The 13228-nt window shown below is 51.4% G+C and overlaps 8 protein-coding genes across 8 annotated transcripts; 5 read left to right on the top strand and 3 right to left on the bottom strand.

Moving 5' to 3' along the window:
• Positions 1–32: 32 nt before the first annotated feature.
• BO85DRAFT_485027 (MICOS complex subunit MIC10) lies at positions 33–596 on the top strand (the record flags this gene model as incomplete). Its single annotated transcript, XM_025663290.1, has 3 exons — positions 33–116; positions 322–472; positions 547–596. 3 exons carry the CDS (start codon positions 33–35, stop codon positions 594–596), a joined length of 285 nt encoding a protein of 94 aa, XP_025519215.1.
• A 276-nt stretch (positions 597–872) lies between these two features.
• On the bottom strand, positions 873–3084 carry mac1 (putative copper-activated transcription factor GRISEA). Its single transcript, XM_025654448.1, has 3 exons — positions 2940–3084; positions 2723–2883; positions 873–2634 (listed from the first exon to the last, which is right to left on the bottom strand). The coding sequence occupies exons 1-3, from the start codon at positions 2972–2974 to the stop codon at positions 1214–1216; spliced, it is 1617 nt and encodes a 538-aa protein (XP_025519214.1). The 5' UTR covers positions 2975–3084; the 3' UTR covers positions 873–1213.
• A 563-nt stretch (positions 3085–3647) lies between these two features.
• BO85DRAFT_414715 (putative mitochondrial outer membrane protein (Sam35)) lies at positions 3648–5105 on the top strand. Its single transcript, XM_025657657.1, has 3 exons — positions 3648–4163; positions 4239–4478; positions 4557–5105. The coding sequence occupies exons 1-3, from the start codon at positions 3906–3908 to the stop codon at positions 4950–4952; spliced, it is 894 nt and encodes a 297-aa protein (XP_025519213.1). The 5' UTR covers positions 3648–3905; the 3' UTR covers positions 4953–5105.
• A 338-nt stretch (positions 5106–5443) lies between these two features.
• BO85DRAFT_485024 (uncharacterized protein) lies at positions 5444–6769 on the bottom strand (the record flags this gene model as incomplete). Its single annotated transcript, XM_025663289.1, has 6 exons — positions 5444–5775; positions 5825–5899; positions 5948–6326; positions 6374–6478; positions 6530–6595; positions 6656–6769. The coding sequence occupies 6 exons, from the start codon at positions 6767–6769 to the stop codon at positions 5444–5446; spliced, it is 1071 nt and encodes a 356-aa protein (XP_025519212.1).
• BO85DRAFT_446446 (uncharacterized protein) lies at positions 6398–7262 on the top strand. Its single transcript, XM_025659507.1, has 2 exons — positions 6398–6478; positions 6530–7262. Exon 2 carries the CDS (start codon positions 6784–6786, stop codon positions 7042–7044), a length of 261 nt encoding a protein of 86 aa, XP_025519211.1. The 5' UTR covers positions 6398–6478; positions 6530–6783; the 3' UTR covers positions 7045–7262.
• On the top strand, positions 6712–9375 carry BO85DRAFT_192913 (FAD-binding oxidoreductase). The gene is made up of 6 exons (XM_025654447.1): positions 6712–7415; positions 7481–7877; positions 7950–8040; positions 8143–8473; positions 8534–8739; positions 8813–9375. Exons 1-6 carry the CDS (start codon positions 7168–7170, stop codon positions 9094–9096), a joined length of 1557 nt encoding a protein of 518 aa, XP_025519210.1. The 5' UTR covers positions 6712–7167; the 3' UTR covers positions 9097–9375.
• On the bottom strand, positions 9354–10897 carry BO85DRAFT_192831 (cell division control protein 14). The gene is made up of 2 exons (XM_025654446.1): positions 10355–10897; positions 9354–10289 (listed from the first exon to the last, which is right to left on the bottom strand). The coding sequence occupies exons 1-2, from the start codon at positions 10608–10610 to the stop codon at positions 9655–9657; spliced, it is 891 nt and encodes a 296-aa protein (XP_025519209.1). The 5' UTR covers positions 10611–10897; the 3' UTR covers positions 9354–9654.
• A 980-nt stretch (positions 10898–11877) lies between these two features.
• Positions 11878–13113, top strand: BO85DRAFT_365054 (FPP/GGPP synthase family protein; the record flags this gene model as incomplete). Its single annotated transcript, XM_025655724.1, has 2 exons — positions 11878–12299; positions 12366–13113. The coding sequence occupies 2 exons, from the start codon at positions 11878–11880 to the stop codon at positions 13111–13113; spliced, it is 1170 nt and encodes a 389-aa protein (XP_025519208.1).
• Positions 13114–13228: the final 115 nt, after the last annotated feature.

The following is a 13228-nucleotide window of genomic DNA, read 5'->3' as shown; positions in this document are numbered from 1 at the left end:
AATTAACTCTCGGACTTTCAGCTCTTATCGCCATGGCCGACTCCAACGAATCCCAGCCGGTCGCACCGGTCCCACGCTCCACCAAGCCCGTCAGCGAGGCCCTGCTGAACGAAAAGGTACTTTGCACCACCATCTGAAGTTCCCATCGATCACTTTGTTCCGTCTGGATGTTGAATGTTCTGTTGGCTGGGCCTGCCATGGAGCCGCCGGACCTCTCCGCCCTTGCCATCCGCAAATTGCAACTGCGGGACAGACGCACATATGTCATCGGGAAGTGTAGTCAGTAGTGCTCGGGCTAATACGGAACTTCTCAATGCACAGTGGGATCGCGCCATCTCCTCCCTCATCATCCGCTCTTCCCTCGGTCTCTCCTTCGGTGTCGTCTTCTCCGTGCTCCTCTTCAAGCGGAGAGCGTGGCCCGCGTGGGTTGGTCTCGGCTTCGGTGCCGGACGTGCTTGGGAGGAAGCTGATTGTACGTTCATGCAATTGCATTCAACCCTTTTTCTTCCAATGCCGGAGGGAACTATTTAAGCTAACTTCTTACAGCCTCCTTCCGTCGGGGCGACTCTCCGGTCAGAGATGCCCTGCGTAGGTAGAGTAGCTCGGGCCTCCATTTCTGTATGATACCTGTATAGCTGGGAAGGAAAACGAGCTGCATCAAGAACATCTTTCGTCGTGTTTGAAATGGTCTCTCTAGACTTTTTCCTACTTTAGCATTCAATTCATCGTTGTGCTACCACTTCTAACTGTCTTTTAAGGCATCTGTAATGCTGCTTTGATAGTAGCTATTCGTTAGCATTCAGGCCCGTCATGCGACCACCTTATAAGACATTTGGGCTTAGTTCTCTCCAGGTTACTGCATTCGGTCTAGACCAGAGTCTCTCTTGCGATAAGTCTACGGATGTCTTGCCAATCAGTATAGAACGAATGGAAATAATAGAGGAATAAGGGCTCATAGAGCTTGGGGAGGAGATTGGTCCGTGCGTTTGCGACTCTAGACAGACTAGGTAATGGCTGAGGAATATATACAACAATAGAGAGGACGGAAAGACTTTTGTATCCTCTATCATCCAACATCTATGAGCAAGGGGTATCATGAACAAGCATCGGTCATCCGAGTGAGAACTTGATCGCAGGAAAAGCAAGGGAAGGGCATAAGGGTGGAAAGATGGCGGGGTCGCATTGCATCCCAATGCAAATAAATGGTGGGGTACTACAACATAGAGTTCGAATGAGCGACGAAGTTATCCATCACGGGCATCTGTGACGTGCTGTGACCTGTAGCATCCATGGAGAAACCTGGTAGGTTCATGTGGTCCCAGTTGCCCTCGGGCATGGCGGGCTCAAGGGGCAGTCCGTTGTGTCCACTGTGGGTAAGACAGCCAACACAGGTACAGTCACTTCCGCACTGGCAGCTTCCAGTTGTATCGGAGCAAGCGCTAGGTAGCCCCACTGGGTACTCGAGAGTATAGTACTCTGACGGTACCATCAGTTGCTGTCCTAGATAATCGGCAGGCGGAGATGAATAGCCATTATTTGCGTGACCTGAGTCCGCACTCTGTTGGGCATATGAGTGCATTGCGACGGGGTGAAAGTTGTCGCCCAGAGGATTACCGAAGTTGGCGAAGGAATACTGTAATGACGAGAAGTCCGGGGGTTGGCTCTGCGAAGGGGAGCCTCTATGGCTGTTCAGCCTGTTGGGGCTCTGTTCATCATCATTGAAGGCCACCAGGAGGCCCATCTGTTGGACATGCTGTCTAGTAGTGTTGTTGAAGGGGTGAGATGCGCAACCCAGACATTGACAACCATCGCCACAGCTACAATCATGGGAGGCTTCGCCAGCAGGATTTGCTGGATCTGCAATAGCATTCTGCGTGTCCTCCGACGTCGGCTGAGAAATCTGATTGTTGAAGATCTCATAGTTGTTGAACGCATGCGGATGCTGAAAGTCTGGTGGTCTAGAATGAAAACCCGCGGCAGGTCCAGCCATTGGGAGATAACCGGACTCGGATATGGGCAATGCGAAAGGCTGCATGTACTGGCTCTGCTTCGCTGCTTGGAAATCTTGCCACGTCGAAACCTGGGGAATAGAGTTCGGTGTGTATCTTGCATTATCACTGTCGAAGGCTGGAGGTTGGAAGTGATCATAACCGCTGGGAGTGCTGTCCTCCTTCTCGACATCTTGTGCCGCCGAATCGGACTTCCTACAACAGGAACGTTGGACTGCAGGAGCTGGAACATCCGGGATTATAATCTGTGAGGGCTGAGACTTGCGAGAGCAACAGCTGCCGCCCTGCGGCGCCTTCTCTTCGCTGGCGCACTCGAAGGTCTTGTGCGAGGGGCTTGGTTCTTGCTTGATGATATCATATGAACTGCACAAACGCTGTTCCTGAGCCGAATAAGGAGACGGTCGGCCGAAATTTCCATGTTCCAATTGCTGGCTTCCGAATTCTGGTATGGAGTTCAAGGCTTTGGTAAGGTTCTCCGGGGCCGTCTTGATCTGTCGTTTGATGGGTTTCTGGATTTTGTTGGGAGCAGCAATCGGCATCGGAGGAGCAGAAATGGGAGTGGTTGAAGCAGATTCCGCCGCATCGGCAGGCACTTGGTACACTGGTCTACACAAGCAAGTCGAGCCTACATGACACAGTCAAAGTCAGTCACCAAAGACGCGACTATGACACTGTAGGATAGACGATAGGTCATATCCGTCGCATATACCCACCTTTAGGAATGCGAATCATGAACGCATATAGCTTCTGGCAGCTGCAAGTTCCCTTCGGATGAGGGCATCTAGCAAGCGGTCGTCCGGCCTTTGGGACCTTCATCATCATCCTGTCGAAGTGCTGGCATTTTGAGGACCGATGGCCACGGATACATGGCTCACTAGTGGAAGCGCATCTGATTAGCAGAGAGCCTATTTCACCGGCGGAGAGTTATACCATGACCACTTGGCCCCTTCTTCATCGAGAGGCATGATAACGAGCCCAGAACAGCATCAGCCGAGAGTGTGCTGAATAGTGAATCCAAGGGAGGGCCTGAGCTTTCAGGTGAGATATAAGTGTGCGAATTGGCCTTACCCCGCCCGTAGGTCTGATCGTACCACGGCCGCAAGCAGGCTTTCGTAAGGACTCAGTTGATCACAAAGAAAAGGAAAAGAAAAGAAATAAGCAGGGTGTTAGAGACAGGTAATAGCGATGCACGTCTACCGAGAAAACAAGTTGTTGTTCCCCTCGAAGCGAAGGCGGACCAGGATGCACCACAAGTGGAATGACAAAGAGAGGCTGGAACGGGTTGGACAAGCGACGGATTCGAACGAGCGCAAAGGTTACCCGGTGGGATGGATTCCAGAGGCGGGGAAGAGACGAAGGACAACCCGGCGAGGCCGAGGGATTGCAGCTCGGGATGAGGAAGAATGCTGCAGTATGGAATTACCACCCCGCAGGAAGTTGAATAATTAGTATTGCTGAGGGAATGCCGTGGGTGGTCAAACCGAGAGAGAGAGAAAGGTGGTGGAGGTCTCCGTTGCCGTCCGAACGGCGGAGCAAAACTTAACGATAAGCCGATAAGAGAAATTCAAATCCAATCCAACGCATGGCAGCCCGTTGGAAACCTCAGGCAGCATAACCAATATCTTTGCCTGAGGCACACAAAAGGGTGCTTCTGCGCGGGCTTGGCGGCCGGAGATTATCAGCCGGCGAATAACAAGATCAACTGAACTCAACTAAGTAAATAGTTGGGCGAGAAACGGTTCTGTCCCTCTGTTCATCAGACAAACCTACATCGACCTCGGGTCTTCTAGCTGTCCTTGTCGCCAATTCTCCGGCATCCATCAAACTGACGTTTCAGTTCTACCGTTCTCTTTAATACCACAGTTGCGCACTCCCCTCCCTCCATCCATCCATCCAATGACCCCCGAACACCGTGATGTCCCCGGCCAGACACCGGACAATGTGAGCACGGTGTCGCGCGCTCGAGACTTCTTCTCCGTTCCGGCACCAATCAAGCGCATCTTCGACCGTTTCCCCCTCGTCACCTACCCCTCCAATGATCTCCCGCACAGCGCATGGTCCGACAAACGTGGCAATCGACTGTATGTTTTCACCGATGCCGCAAGTGCCAGGCATGGCAGACCGTCGTTCAACCCGCAGTGTCTCAAGTGGCAGGTACGTAGTAGGAAATGCAGCATTGCGCCAGTTCCAAAGTACATCGTTAACCTGAACCTCTCCCCGTGCCTTTAGGCATACTTAAGATTCGTTGGGATCGACGTCGACGTGATTCCTTCTAACAACCATGCATCTCCCTCTGGCGCCCTTCCTTTCCTAATCCCCGCCCACCCCATCAACAACAACGCCCCTATTCCTTCCAGCAAGCTCCAAAAATGGGCCATCGAGCAAGTTCACTGCGAAGAGGAGCAGCAGTTGGATCTGCGTTTCGAGGTATATGCGTCGTTGCTGGACCACCGGATACGAAATGCTTGGGTGCGTTACGGACCCCCCACCCTCCGGAATCCATTATCGATGGATGAGTGTTGACTGACTTAATTGGCGCCGGGGCAGCTATATACCCTATACCTGGATCCCGAGGAATTCGAGGCCGTTGCTCGACCTTTATACGTGGACCCGTCTAGTACGAATTCCGCCGTGCGGACCGCTCTCGCGCTGCAGCTCCAGCAAGCTGCCCGGACAGAGATCCTAAAAACATCATCTTATATCGATGTGGGCGCCTTGGAGGCCGAGGCTAACGACGCATTCGAGGCACTGTCTACGTTACTGGGCGATAACCTGCACTTCTTTGACCGACCGAATCCGGGTCTGTTCGATGCTAGTGTTTTCGCATACACGCACCTGATCTTGGAGGAGAAGCTAGGGTGGCAACGGAACCGGCTGGGACAATTGCTGCGCCAACACGAGAACCTTGTACAACATCGTGACAGACTCCTCAAATTCTTCTAGACGGATGGATTTGTGAAAGAATCCTCTAATTTTACTGTACAATAACAACTTATATGTGTCAATGCTACCCAACTAGAATCGGAACAGGCCTCCGCCTTGAAGGAAATCCGTCACAGTCTTATACCCCGATCAACCCGTTTGGACAAGATCCGGTCAAGCAATATCAATACTGTAGGAAACAGACTGGCAAGTCTTTGTCTATGTCCCTTCCTGTGGCTGGACCGGTAAACTACTAATAATACTAGTAAGGAGGTAAGCTTCTACGCTAGCCAATGTCAATTTCCGCGTATCGGAGACCGATCCGGGACATACAGGCATTACGTCGGCTTGACCCTCACACACCGACCCGCTCGGCGTTGACGGAGGCAGTGATGGGATGGAACCTTTACAAATTGAATGCGCGAACCCGCTTGGGTCTTCTCTGTATTTGGATGGCTCTATTGGCGTCATCGAGACACAGATACCATAAATTAGCCAACACGACCCGGGCATCATGCATTACTGGCAGAGCTTGTCTCCCCATCCGCATACGCTTTGGAAGTTGTGGTCAGTTCTCCCTGCCCATATATTGGGGCAATGAACTCCTGGCTCTCACTTCTCTCATAGTCTCTCTGAATCTCCGTCTTCTTTGTGATTCCACCTATAGTCCAACTGTGGCGGTGCAACTCGAAGTTCGATGCATAACTTTGCTGTGTCTTCGTTGACCGGCTCGTGGGAAATTGGGGGCCAAGCTTGAAAAGTTTTCGCAGAGAAGGAAGAGACCCTGACATTAGGCCGAGGTTGAATTCAATCTCCATCCAAATGAGGGACGTGGAGGCTGAGTCTGGGAAAAGTCAGTAACCTATCTTCTGCCCACTTGAAGGAGACTATACAGGTGAAATTGGTTGTATCATTGGCAAACTTTAGCGTTGAGAAACGCACGAGGGCAGCAACACATGCAGTAAAACCTGCACAATAATAAGTTATTGGACTTTTGAATTCTTTCAAAAACTCACCAATGCAGAGTAGCCCCAGCACAAGTATTCGTCTCCTTATCGGCATCTGCAACTGCCAGATAGGCCGTATCGGGAGTACTAGGATCGATACATCTAGCACGAACATGATGACACCTTGCATCATAAGAATTGCGTACGAGGTCTCAGTGGGATAGCAGCTCGAGTTGGTGATAGTCTTGTCATAGGCCGCTTGGACAGGGCGACATTGAAAGACCAGCGCGAGGGTCCCCGAAAGGGTGAAGGCCGCGATGATACCAAGAAGGGCTTTCCCGGCAATGTGGACGAAGCGAGTCGGAAACAGACGCATTATAAATATGAGCAGGCTCGTTTTCACAGTTGCTGCAATGACTAGGTAGGCGCATTGTGAGGCATATTCGAGCTGCAAAGATCAGTTTGGTTGAAAGCTTTGGGCCTCAAGGTACGAACCGTGAGGAAGACAACCAGATGGTCTTCAGGAACATATTTTAATGGCCGACCCAATCCATAGTACGTTATGATATACGCCAAAGCAGAGAACAGATCCACTCCGATCTAGTCAGTCAGTTATCAGGCGCAGGGAAAGTTACTGGCTGCGTAACTCACAAGAGCAACGAGCACCAACCAGTCATCAAGCCCGAATTTGTTCAGAACGAACTTGCGCATATACAGCTACAACAGCTCAGTCATTGTGGCCTCCATATGGCTTGCAGGAGTATCATGAAAACATACTCGAAGCACACACACCAAGGTTGTCGGAACCGCCAGCACTAACACAATGATCCGCACCGCGATGGTCATGGACGATGTTGGCACATTGTCCTGTTGCTCGATAGACCCACCCATCCTAACCGGCTCTCATGCACCAAAGCAGAGGTGGTCATCAGGATGGATCGAGAAGAGAGAGCAGAAGCGGGGGGAATGCCATCATTTCTAAAGTATTTGTCTGGGGTGCTGTGGACCACGAAGGAATGCAAGTCAATGATGCCAATGCTCTTAACGTACAAATGAAACAGGGATCTGGGATTCTCAGGCTCCAAATTCGAGGCTTGTCAAACATTAACAGGGGTCTGAATCCTGGTCGCAGGATCGCTCAAGACGCCGGCGCAGATAGCGTCTAGTCGGTTCCGAGCCGATATCCACCATCCGGATCACGGAATTGGGGGTAGAAGCCTTCTTCTCGGTCTTCCTTGCCTTTATTTTCTTTTTCACTTCCTCAAATTTGGCTTGTGACAACTACCTGCATGTATAGCTCGTGCATAGATCACACAATGGCTGCGGTAGTCACGGAGATCGTCGCCAACGCCTGCCATCTAGAGCAGGAGAAGGTCACGCATATAGAGACCCTCTTATCGCGATTTGACAGCCTGTCAGCTGCAGAGCAAGACCAGGAACGAGCCTCTTACGTTGCCGACGTCTTCCCCCTGTTCTTTGGCGCAGCTGCCGTCGTGCACGGGTCCAATGGCTATGAGCCGCAGCGTATAGTTCCCTGGTACGTCTATACTTTTGGATCGACCACCAAAGGAATCCCTTTACCAACCACCATAATCCGGTCAGGTCTACCAATTGCTGGCTTCAACCTCGGGTAATCGTCCGTCCCGGATCTGCCCAACAAGTTGCAGCTGCGTTGGCGCTGTGCCGCTTTTTCCACGTCAAGTTCTCCATCCGGGGTGGGGGCCATTTGCAAATTCCGGGCTTCACTAGTAACCAGGACGGCGTGGTCATCTCCTTGGGAGCATTTGACCAAGTCCGGGTGGCTGAAGACAAATTCACGGCAGAGATTGGCGTCGGATTGAGATGGTTGGAAGTATATCGCCGTCTTGAACAGCACGGGGTGGCGGTTGCAGGAGGAAGAGTGCCTTCCGTTGGGGTTTCCGGCTTGTTGCTCGGCGGCGGCATCTCCTTCCAGAATAGTCAGTATGGCGTGGGTGCCATGGGCGTCTGCAACTACGAAGTTAGCATTTATTTCCTTTCCTCTTCCCGTACCCATGAAGAAAAAATACAGCATTTAACAATTCTTGAACAGGTTGTCCTCGCCAATTCGCAAATCATCAATGCCAATGCCCGCGAAAACCCCGATCTATTCTGGGCCCTCAAGGGTGGCGGGCCCAATTTCGGTAACTATACCACCTACCATTATCAAGCTTCATGACTAGCAACACCAGCATATGCGGTCTTCGTACTATCTAGCAGCGGATTCCTAACTCGACGTTTTGCAGGCATTGTTACCAAGATTGAAATGAACACCATTCCCAACCAAATATGGACCGAAGTTCGTATCTATCCCCTCACGGCAGCCGACCAACTGCGCGCCGCACTGATGCAATACCACGATGCCATTGAAACCGACAACAAGGCATCTCTCATCTGGAACGCTACCAACGACATCACTCTCATTGTCTATTTTTACTGCGCGCCCGTCGAGAACCCCCCCGTCTTCCAGGCCTTCTACGACATACCTCATCTCACTAGCTTCGTGCCCCCGGGTATCCGCACCGTCTACGATCTAGTCCAAGCCGTGGCATCCGTGAATGAAGCTGAACCTACTGTGTATGCCATATCCTTGAAGATTCTACCAAAGGAAGAATGCCAATCTAACAACTCTCACAGCCATGAGTTCCGCACCATGTCCAGCCGCCCTAGTTTAGAAGTCTACAAGGCCATCGAACAAGCTCACGCTGAGCAAGCAGAAGCTCTCAAGGACGTAGAGGGCATCGCCTTGACGACCGTCATTCAGCCTATGTCATCACTCGCCATGAGAGAATCGCTTAAGAATGGCGGAAGTCCTCTAGGTCTGGAGCCCGTTGGACAGCAGTGTACGTATACCCACAAGAAAGAAGATGTCTTACGTTTCCTCCTGGTAGCTAATACATCTATTTTTGCGTACAGGGTTCCTCGCCCGAGCAGACTGGAAGAACATCCAAGATGAGGAACGGGTGCGCGAGGCAGTACGCAAAATCGTGGATGCGGCGGAATCCGCGGCAAAACGGACGGGTGTGTATCTCCCCTACAAGTATTCGAACTATGCGGCGTGGGACCAGGATCCGTTGGCGAGTTATGGTGCGGAGAACGTAAGACGATTGAAGGAGGTGGCGAGGAAGTATGATCCCGAGGCGGTCTTTCAGACATTGCAGAATGGGGGTTGGTTGTTGAGTAAGGTTGGAATGGAGTAACTAGATAGGGGTCATGAATAGCCAGGTAGGTGGGCAGATGATAGACTGTACATATGGAGGTAGACACAGAGTTGTACGAGAGATTGTGGTTTCCATAGCGATGTGGCTCAGAAAGTTTGGCTCAGAAGTTGCCGGAGCTCGGATCTAAGACATGCATTGGCCCCAGGCATGGGTCACACTACTCGGCAGCAAAACTATTGTCATTCATAACAATTCATTCAGGGTCGCATAAGATTATAAAGACATGGTCGCAACGTGACACATGAGACATCAGGCGGATGCATGAGTCATATAGGAAAGGCATTGACAAAAAGTGAGGGAAGAAACAGGATAGAGGCTGTTGTGCCGGATGCATAGACCGTACCAGACGGGAAAGGCTGAAGAGAAAACAAGACACAAAGGAAATAGAGGAACAAAGGAACAAAGGAAATAGAAGATTGAGGATATCAAGAGAAAAAGAAAACCATTAAAGAAAAAGAACCCCAGCCATGATACCGTTATCCATGCACGCTCAACATAAACAAAGGAATTCAGAACCCAATGACGCTCGTAACACCGCTAATAGACTGTTGCTCCAAAGGGCGCTGTTTCTTTCAAATCCTCGACCAGATCCTCCACATTGTTCAAGTACCGGCCCAATAATGCTTGCTTCTCGTCAGTCGTACGTGTATCCCGATGCGCCTTTCCGCCGCTGTGGGCACCGGGGACATTAACACTCCGGGAGACCGGGGAAACACCAAGTTTACTTGGACTCCGTTGATGTCCAAGGACTGCCGTATTGGGCGCGCTCGCTGCGCTAGTGGGGATCATCGGTGTTTCCGGCATCAGGTAGAAGTACAGAAATTCGACGAGTTTGAGCTTGACTTCACGAGATGTTGCTCGTTGCTTGAAAAGCGAGGTCACCGTAAGCAGTCCGTCAAGTTCCTCGAAAGTGCGCGTGTTGGCGGGGTGGTCCAATAGAGCCGTGACCAAGGTGAGAAGGGTCGCAGACTGAATGGCGGGGCAGTTGATTGGATCGAGGAGGTCCAGCAGTAGGTTCATGTAAATTTCGCGCGCGAACAGTGTGCGCGATGGAGGGTGGAGGAGGAGCACGCCCTGTATCAGATCGAGTGTGGAGACGATGAGAAGGTCATTGGTGCCATTGCTCCCCCGCCCAAGCAGGTGTTCGAGACATGTCACCAAGCGCATTGCGACTGGTTGCAGTGCATTAGTGTTGGGGACTCACATAATCGTTGAGTCGGCGGATAGCGACACTTACCATTCCATTGAAACCCTTCCTGAAGTTTGAAAAATTCCCTGAAGGCCGGATCATCTCGAAGCTCGGCCAAAGACTTGGGCACCGGTTGCGGAGCCCCAAACGACAAAAGAGAACGGCGTTTGTCAGACGCCGGGCGTTTCGTCTTGGATAAACAGATCTGTGCGAGGAGCCCTTCGACCTGCCGCAGCCCTTTGCGAACTTTGCTTGGTTCGTAAGAGGAAAGGTAGTCGAACGAGTGTGCCAGCAAAGCCTCCATGAGTAATACAAGAAGGGCAGAGATGATGAGTAGCACGGCTATTTCCAGAAATAACAGGGAAATAAGGAACTAGGTTGCAGGTGAAGGAAACCGGGGGTTGAAAAAGAAAAAGACGGGCCGTGATCTGTCAGTCGCAAAGGACCCTGGGCCAAGAGATACGGCGCTATCTATATGTAGTACCTTAACTTAGAGAGAGGAGCCAGAATAATAATCGAACACGGCTGAGCCCAGGCGCTTGGAAAATGGGGGCCTTAATTAAAGGCTACAATGATTGGTGAGCGATAGTCGGTGGGCTCGATCAACTAGCGAAGAAATAGTTGTTGTCATCGTGTGAAGCTGATCGAGCCGATTTAGACTCGGTCACTGGCCAGCCTTAGTGACTGCAGCTCCCCCACATCCGACACAAACACCCGATGGTTGTCCCGGAGACGCACGATCGTGTTCCAATAGGCGTGCTACATTCGACGCCATGAAGAACAGGATCTCCTTGATAGCCTTCAGCTAATGATGTCAAGAAAAGGGATCCATTTTTCAGCTACGCCACCAAGTCAATCCCTGGCCAAGATAAAGGCCTGATGGTTATCATGCCGTCACCCGTTGGGTTGCAAGAGTTTCTTGAAGAAGTCGGTCAGTATGAGAACCAACACGGAAGCAGTCTCCAGAGCATGGAATGGGTGTTTACCGGCCCACCGACCGTGCCCACGACAACTACGAGTACTTGCTGCTCGTGGCTGGTGCAACCACTCAAACGTCACCACCCCTTGCAGGCGGTAGAATTGAAAATACCGTCACACTCGTCACACTGGGGATCACACAGGGAGGGGGAGTTTGGTGTAACTTTAGTAAAGAGAGGGGAAGTGAGGGAGGGAGCATTCCCAGCTGTCACCGGATCGGAGTTTCCCAGTTTCGCCGACACGTGAGTCATGTGACCTCAACAGGAGAAAGCGACGGCAATGCATGTGATGCTCCTCGTCATTTGGCCGATTTCCCCGCAGCAGAAGCTCTCTTGAGAGAGCCTTGTGCAGCCTGCAAGATACCCTTTCAACTTGGTTACTTTTGCCTTCATTCTTATGGGACACGGACCTTACTTATTGCGGCTGTGCCCTTCTTCCTGATTACCTGTAAGATGGGCTTGCTCACTCCTCCCCTTTCTCACGATTGCCTGGCTGTTACAGCATTGCCCGCTCGCCAAAAACCTCCCCCTCTCTGTTCGTGACGAGACCCAGCAATCACCCCGTAAAACACGCAAGCGATTAACACTCAAACCATGTCTGCAGGACCGGTTTCTGAAATCTCTGCTAGCGGACCTCCTCACCCCGGATTGTATTTTCTCGCAGGTAGTTCAATTGACGGCACAGGCGCAGCTAGCCTGGGGAAGCCAGATCTCCTGGTGAGTCCCGCCATGGATCACGCAAGCTCAAACGATGATGGGCTCGCCACAAACACGAACCACTCGCGCATGCACAATCGTAATCGCTCCAGCGTCGATGGAACCAAATACAAAGATGGACAATGGTCGCCTGAAAATGAGAGGATTGTTATGGGGCCGTACGACTATATGCTACAGCACCCCGGCAAGGACATACGGCGGCAGCTTATCAACGCCTTCAATATGTGGTTGAAGGTACCTCCGGAGAGCCTTTCAATCATCACAAAGGTGGTGGCCATGCTTCATACTGCATCGTTACTGTAAGCTCTCTACATCATGCCTCGGTTTAGTCTGGACACCTACCTGACCTATGGCGTATGAGCCAGGATCGATGATGTCGAAGACAACTCCATTTTGCGACGAGGTATCCCAGTAGCCCATAACATATACGGCACCGCGCAGACCATCAACTCTGCGAATTATGTATATTTCCTCGCTCTACAAGAGGTGCAGAAGTTGAACAACCCCGCTGCGATTGACATCTACGTTCAAGAGTTACTGAACCTACACCGCGGTCAAGGAATGGATCTCTTCTGGCGAGATACCTTGACTTGCCCCAGCGAGGACGAATATTTGGAGATGGTCGGCAACAAAACTGGTGGTTTGTTCCGACTTGCAGTGAAATTAATGCAGGCCGAAAGTAGCTCCGGCAAGGACTGCGTGAGCCTTGTCAACGTCATGGGACTGATTTTCCAAATCTGCGACGACTATCTCAACCTGTCCAACACTACGTACACCAAGAACAAAGGTCTTTGTGAAGACCTCACGGAGGGAAAGTTCTCCTTTCCCATCATCCATAGTATCCGCTCCAACCCCGGAAACCATCAGCTCCTCAGCATTCTCAAGCAAAAGACGAAAGATGAAGAAGTCAAGCTGTATGCAGTCAGTTACATGGAAAGTACTGGCAGTTTCGCGCACACGCGGGACGTGGTCCGAGAATTGCGAGCCAAAGCACTGACCCTCATCCAAGCGATCGATGGTGATCAAGCAGATGGACGTGAGGACGGCGCCATGGTTCGGGCGATCCTTAACAAGATCACCGAATCGACACTGGGGGAGTGTGGTCCCCAGTAAGTTCAACGGACGATGATCAAGCGTCCATGCTCGGAGGTTATTCACCGCCATCCCTGGTTGGTTGGTTGGTCGATTGCATGGGACCTCGTATTTATTATGCAGGATGTTGAAACGT

Source organism: Aspergillus piperis (genome assembly GCF_003184755.1).
Source record: "Aspergillus piperis CBS 112811 unplaced genomic scaffold BO85scaffold_3, whole genome shotgun sequence".
Classification (NCBI taxonomy): Eukaryota; Fungi; Ascomycota; class Eurotiomycetes; order Eurotiales; family Aspergillaceae; genus Aspergillus; species Aspergillus piperis.
Note: the sequence above shows the minus strand (reverse complement) of the source record. Positions and strands in the feature narration are given on the sequence as shown.

Bases quoted from the DNA above. Each gene is read 5' to 3' on its own strand.
- mac1 (XM_025654448.1), bottom strand. From the start codon at position 2,974: ATGCCTCTCGATGAAGAAGGGGCCAAGTGGTCATG. The intron at 2,884-2,939 runs GTATAACTCTCC...CGCTTCCACTAG, and splicing joins GAAGGGGCCAAGTGGTCATG to TGAGCCATGTATCCGTGGCC. The intron at 2,635-2,722 runs GTGGGTATATGC...TGTGTCATGTAG, and splicing joins CATGATTCGCATTCCTAAAG to GCTCGACTTGCTTGTGTAGA.
- BO85DRAFT_414715 (XM_025657657.1), top strand. From the start codon at position 3,906: ATGACCCCCGAACACCGTGATGTCCCCGGCCAGACACCGGACAATGTG. The intron at 4,164-4,238 runs GTACGTAGTAGG...CCGTGCCTTTAG, and splicing joins CGCAGTGTCTCAAGTGGCAG to GCATACTTAAGATTCGTTGG. The intron at 4,479-4,556 runs GTGCGTTACGGA...GCGCCGGGGCAG, and splicing joins ACCGGATACGAAATGCTTGG to CTATATACCCTATACCTGGA.
- BO85DRAFT_192913 (XM_025654447.1), top strand. From the start codon at position 7,168: ATGTATAGCTCGTGCATAGATCACACAATGGCTGCGGTAGTCACGGAG. The intron at 8,474-8,533 runs GTATGCCATATC...CAACTCTCACAG, and splicing joins AATGAAGCTGAACCTACTGT to CCATGAGTTCCGCACCATGT. The intron at 8,740-8,812 runs GTACGTATACCC...TTTTGCGTACAG, and splicing joins GGAGCCCGTTGGACAGCAGT to GGTTCCTCGCCCGAGCAGAC.
- BO85DRAFT_446446 (XM_025659507.1), top strand. From the start codon at position 6,784: ATGCACCAAAGCAGAGGTGGTCATCAGGATGGATCGAGAAGAGAGAGC.
- BO85DRAFT_192831 (XM_025654446.1), bottom strand. From the start codon at position 10,610: ATGGAGGCTTTGCTGGCACACTCGTTCGACTACCTTTCCTCTTACGAA. The intron at 10,290-10,354 runs GTAAGTGTCGCT...CACTGCAACCAG, and splicing joins GGAAGGGTTTCAATGGAATG to TCGCAATGCGCTTGGTGACA.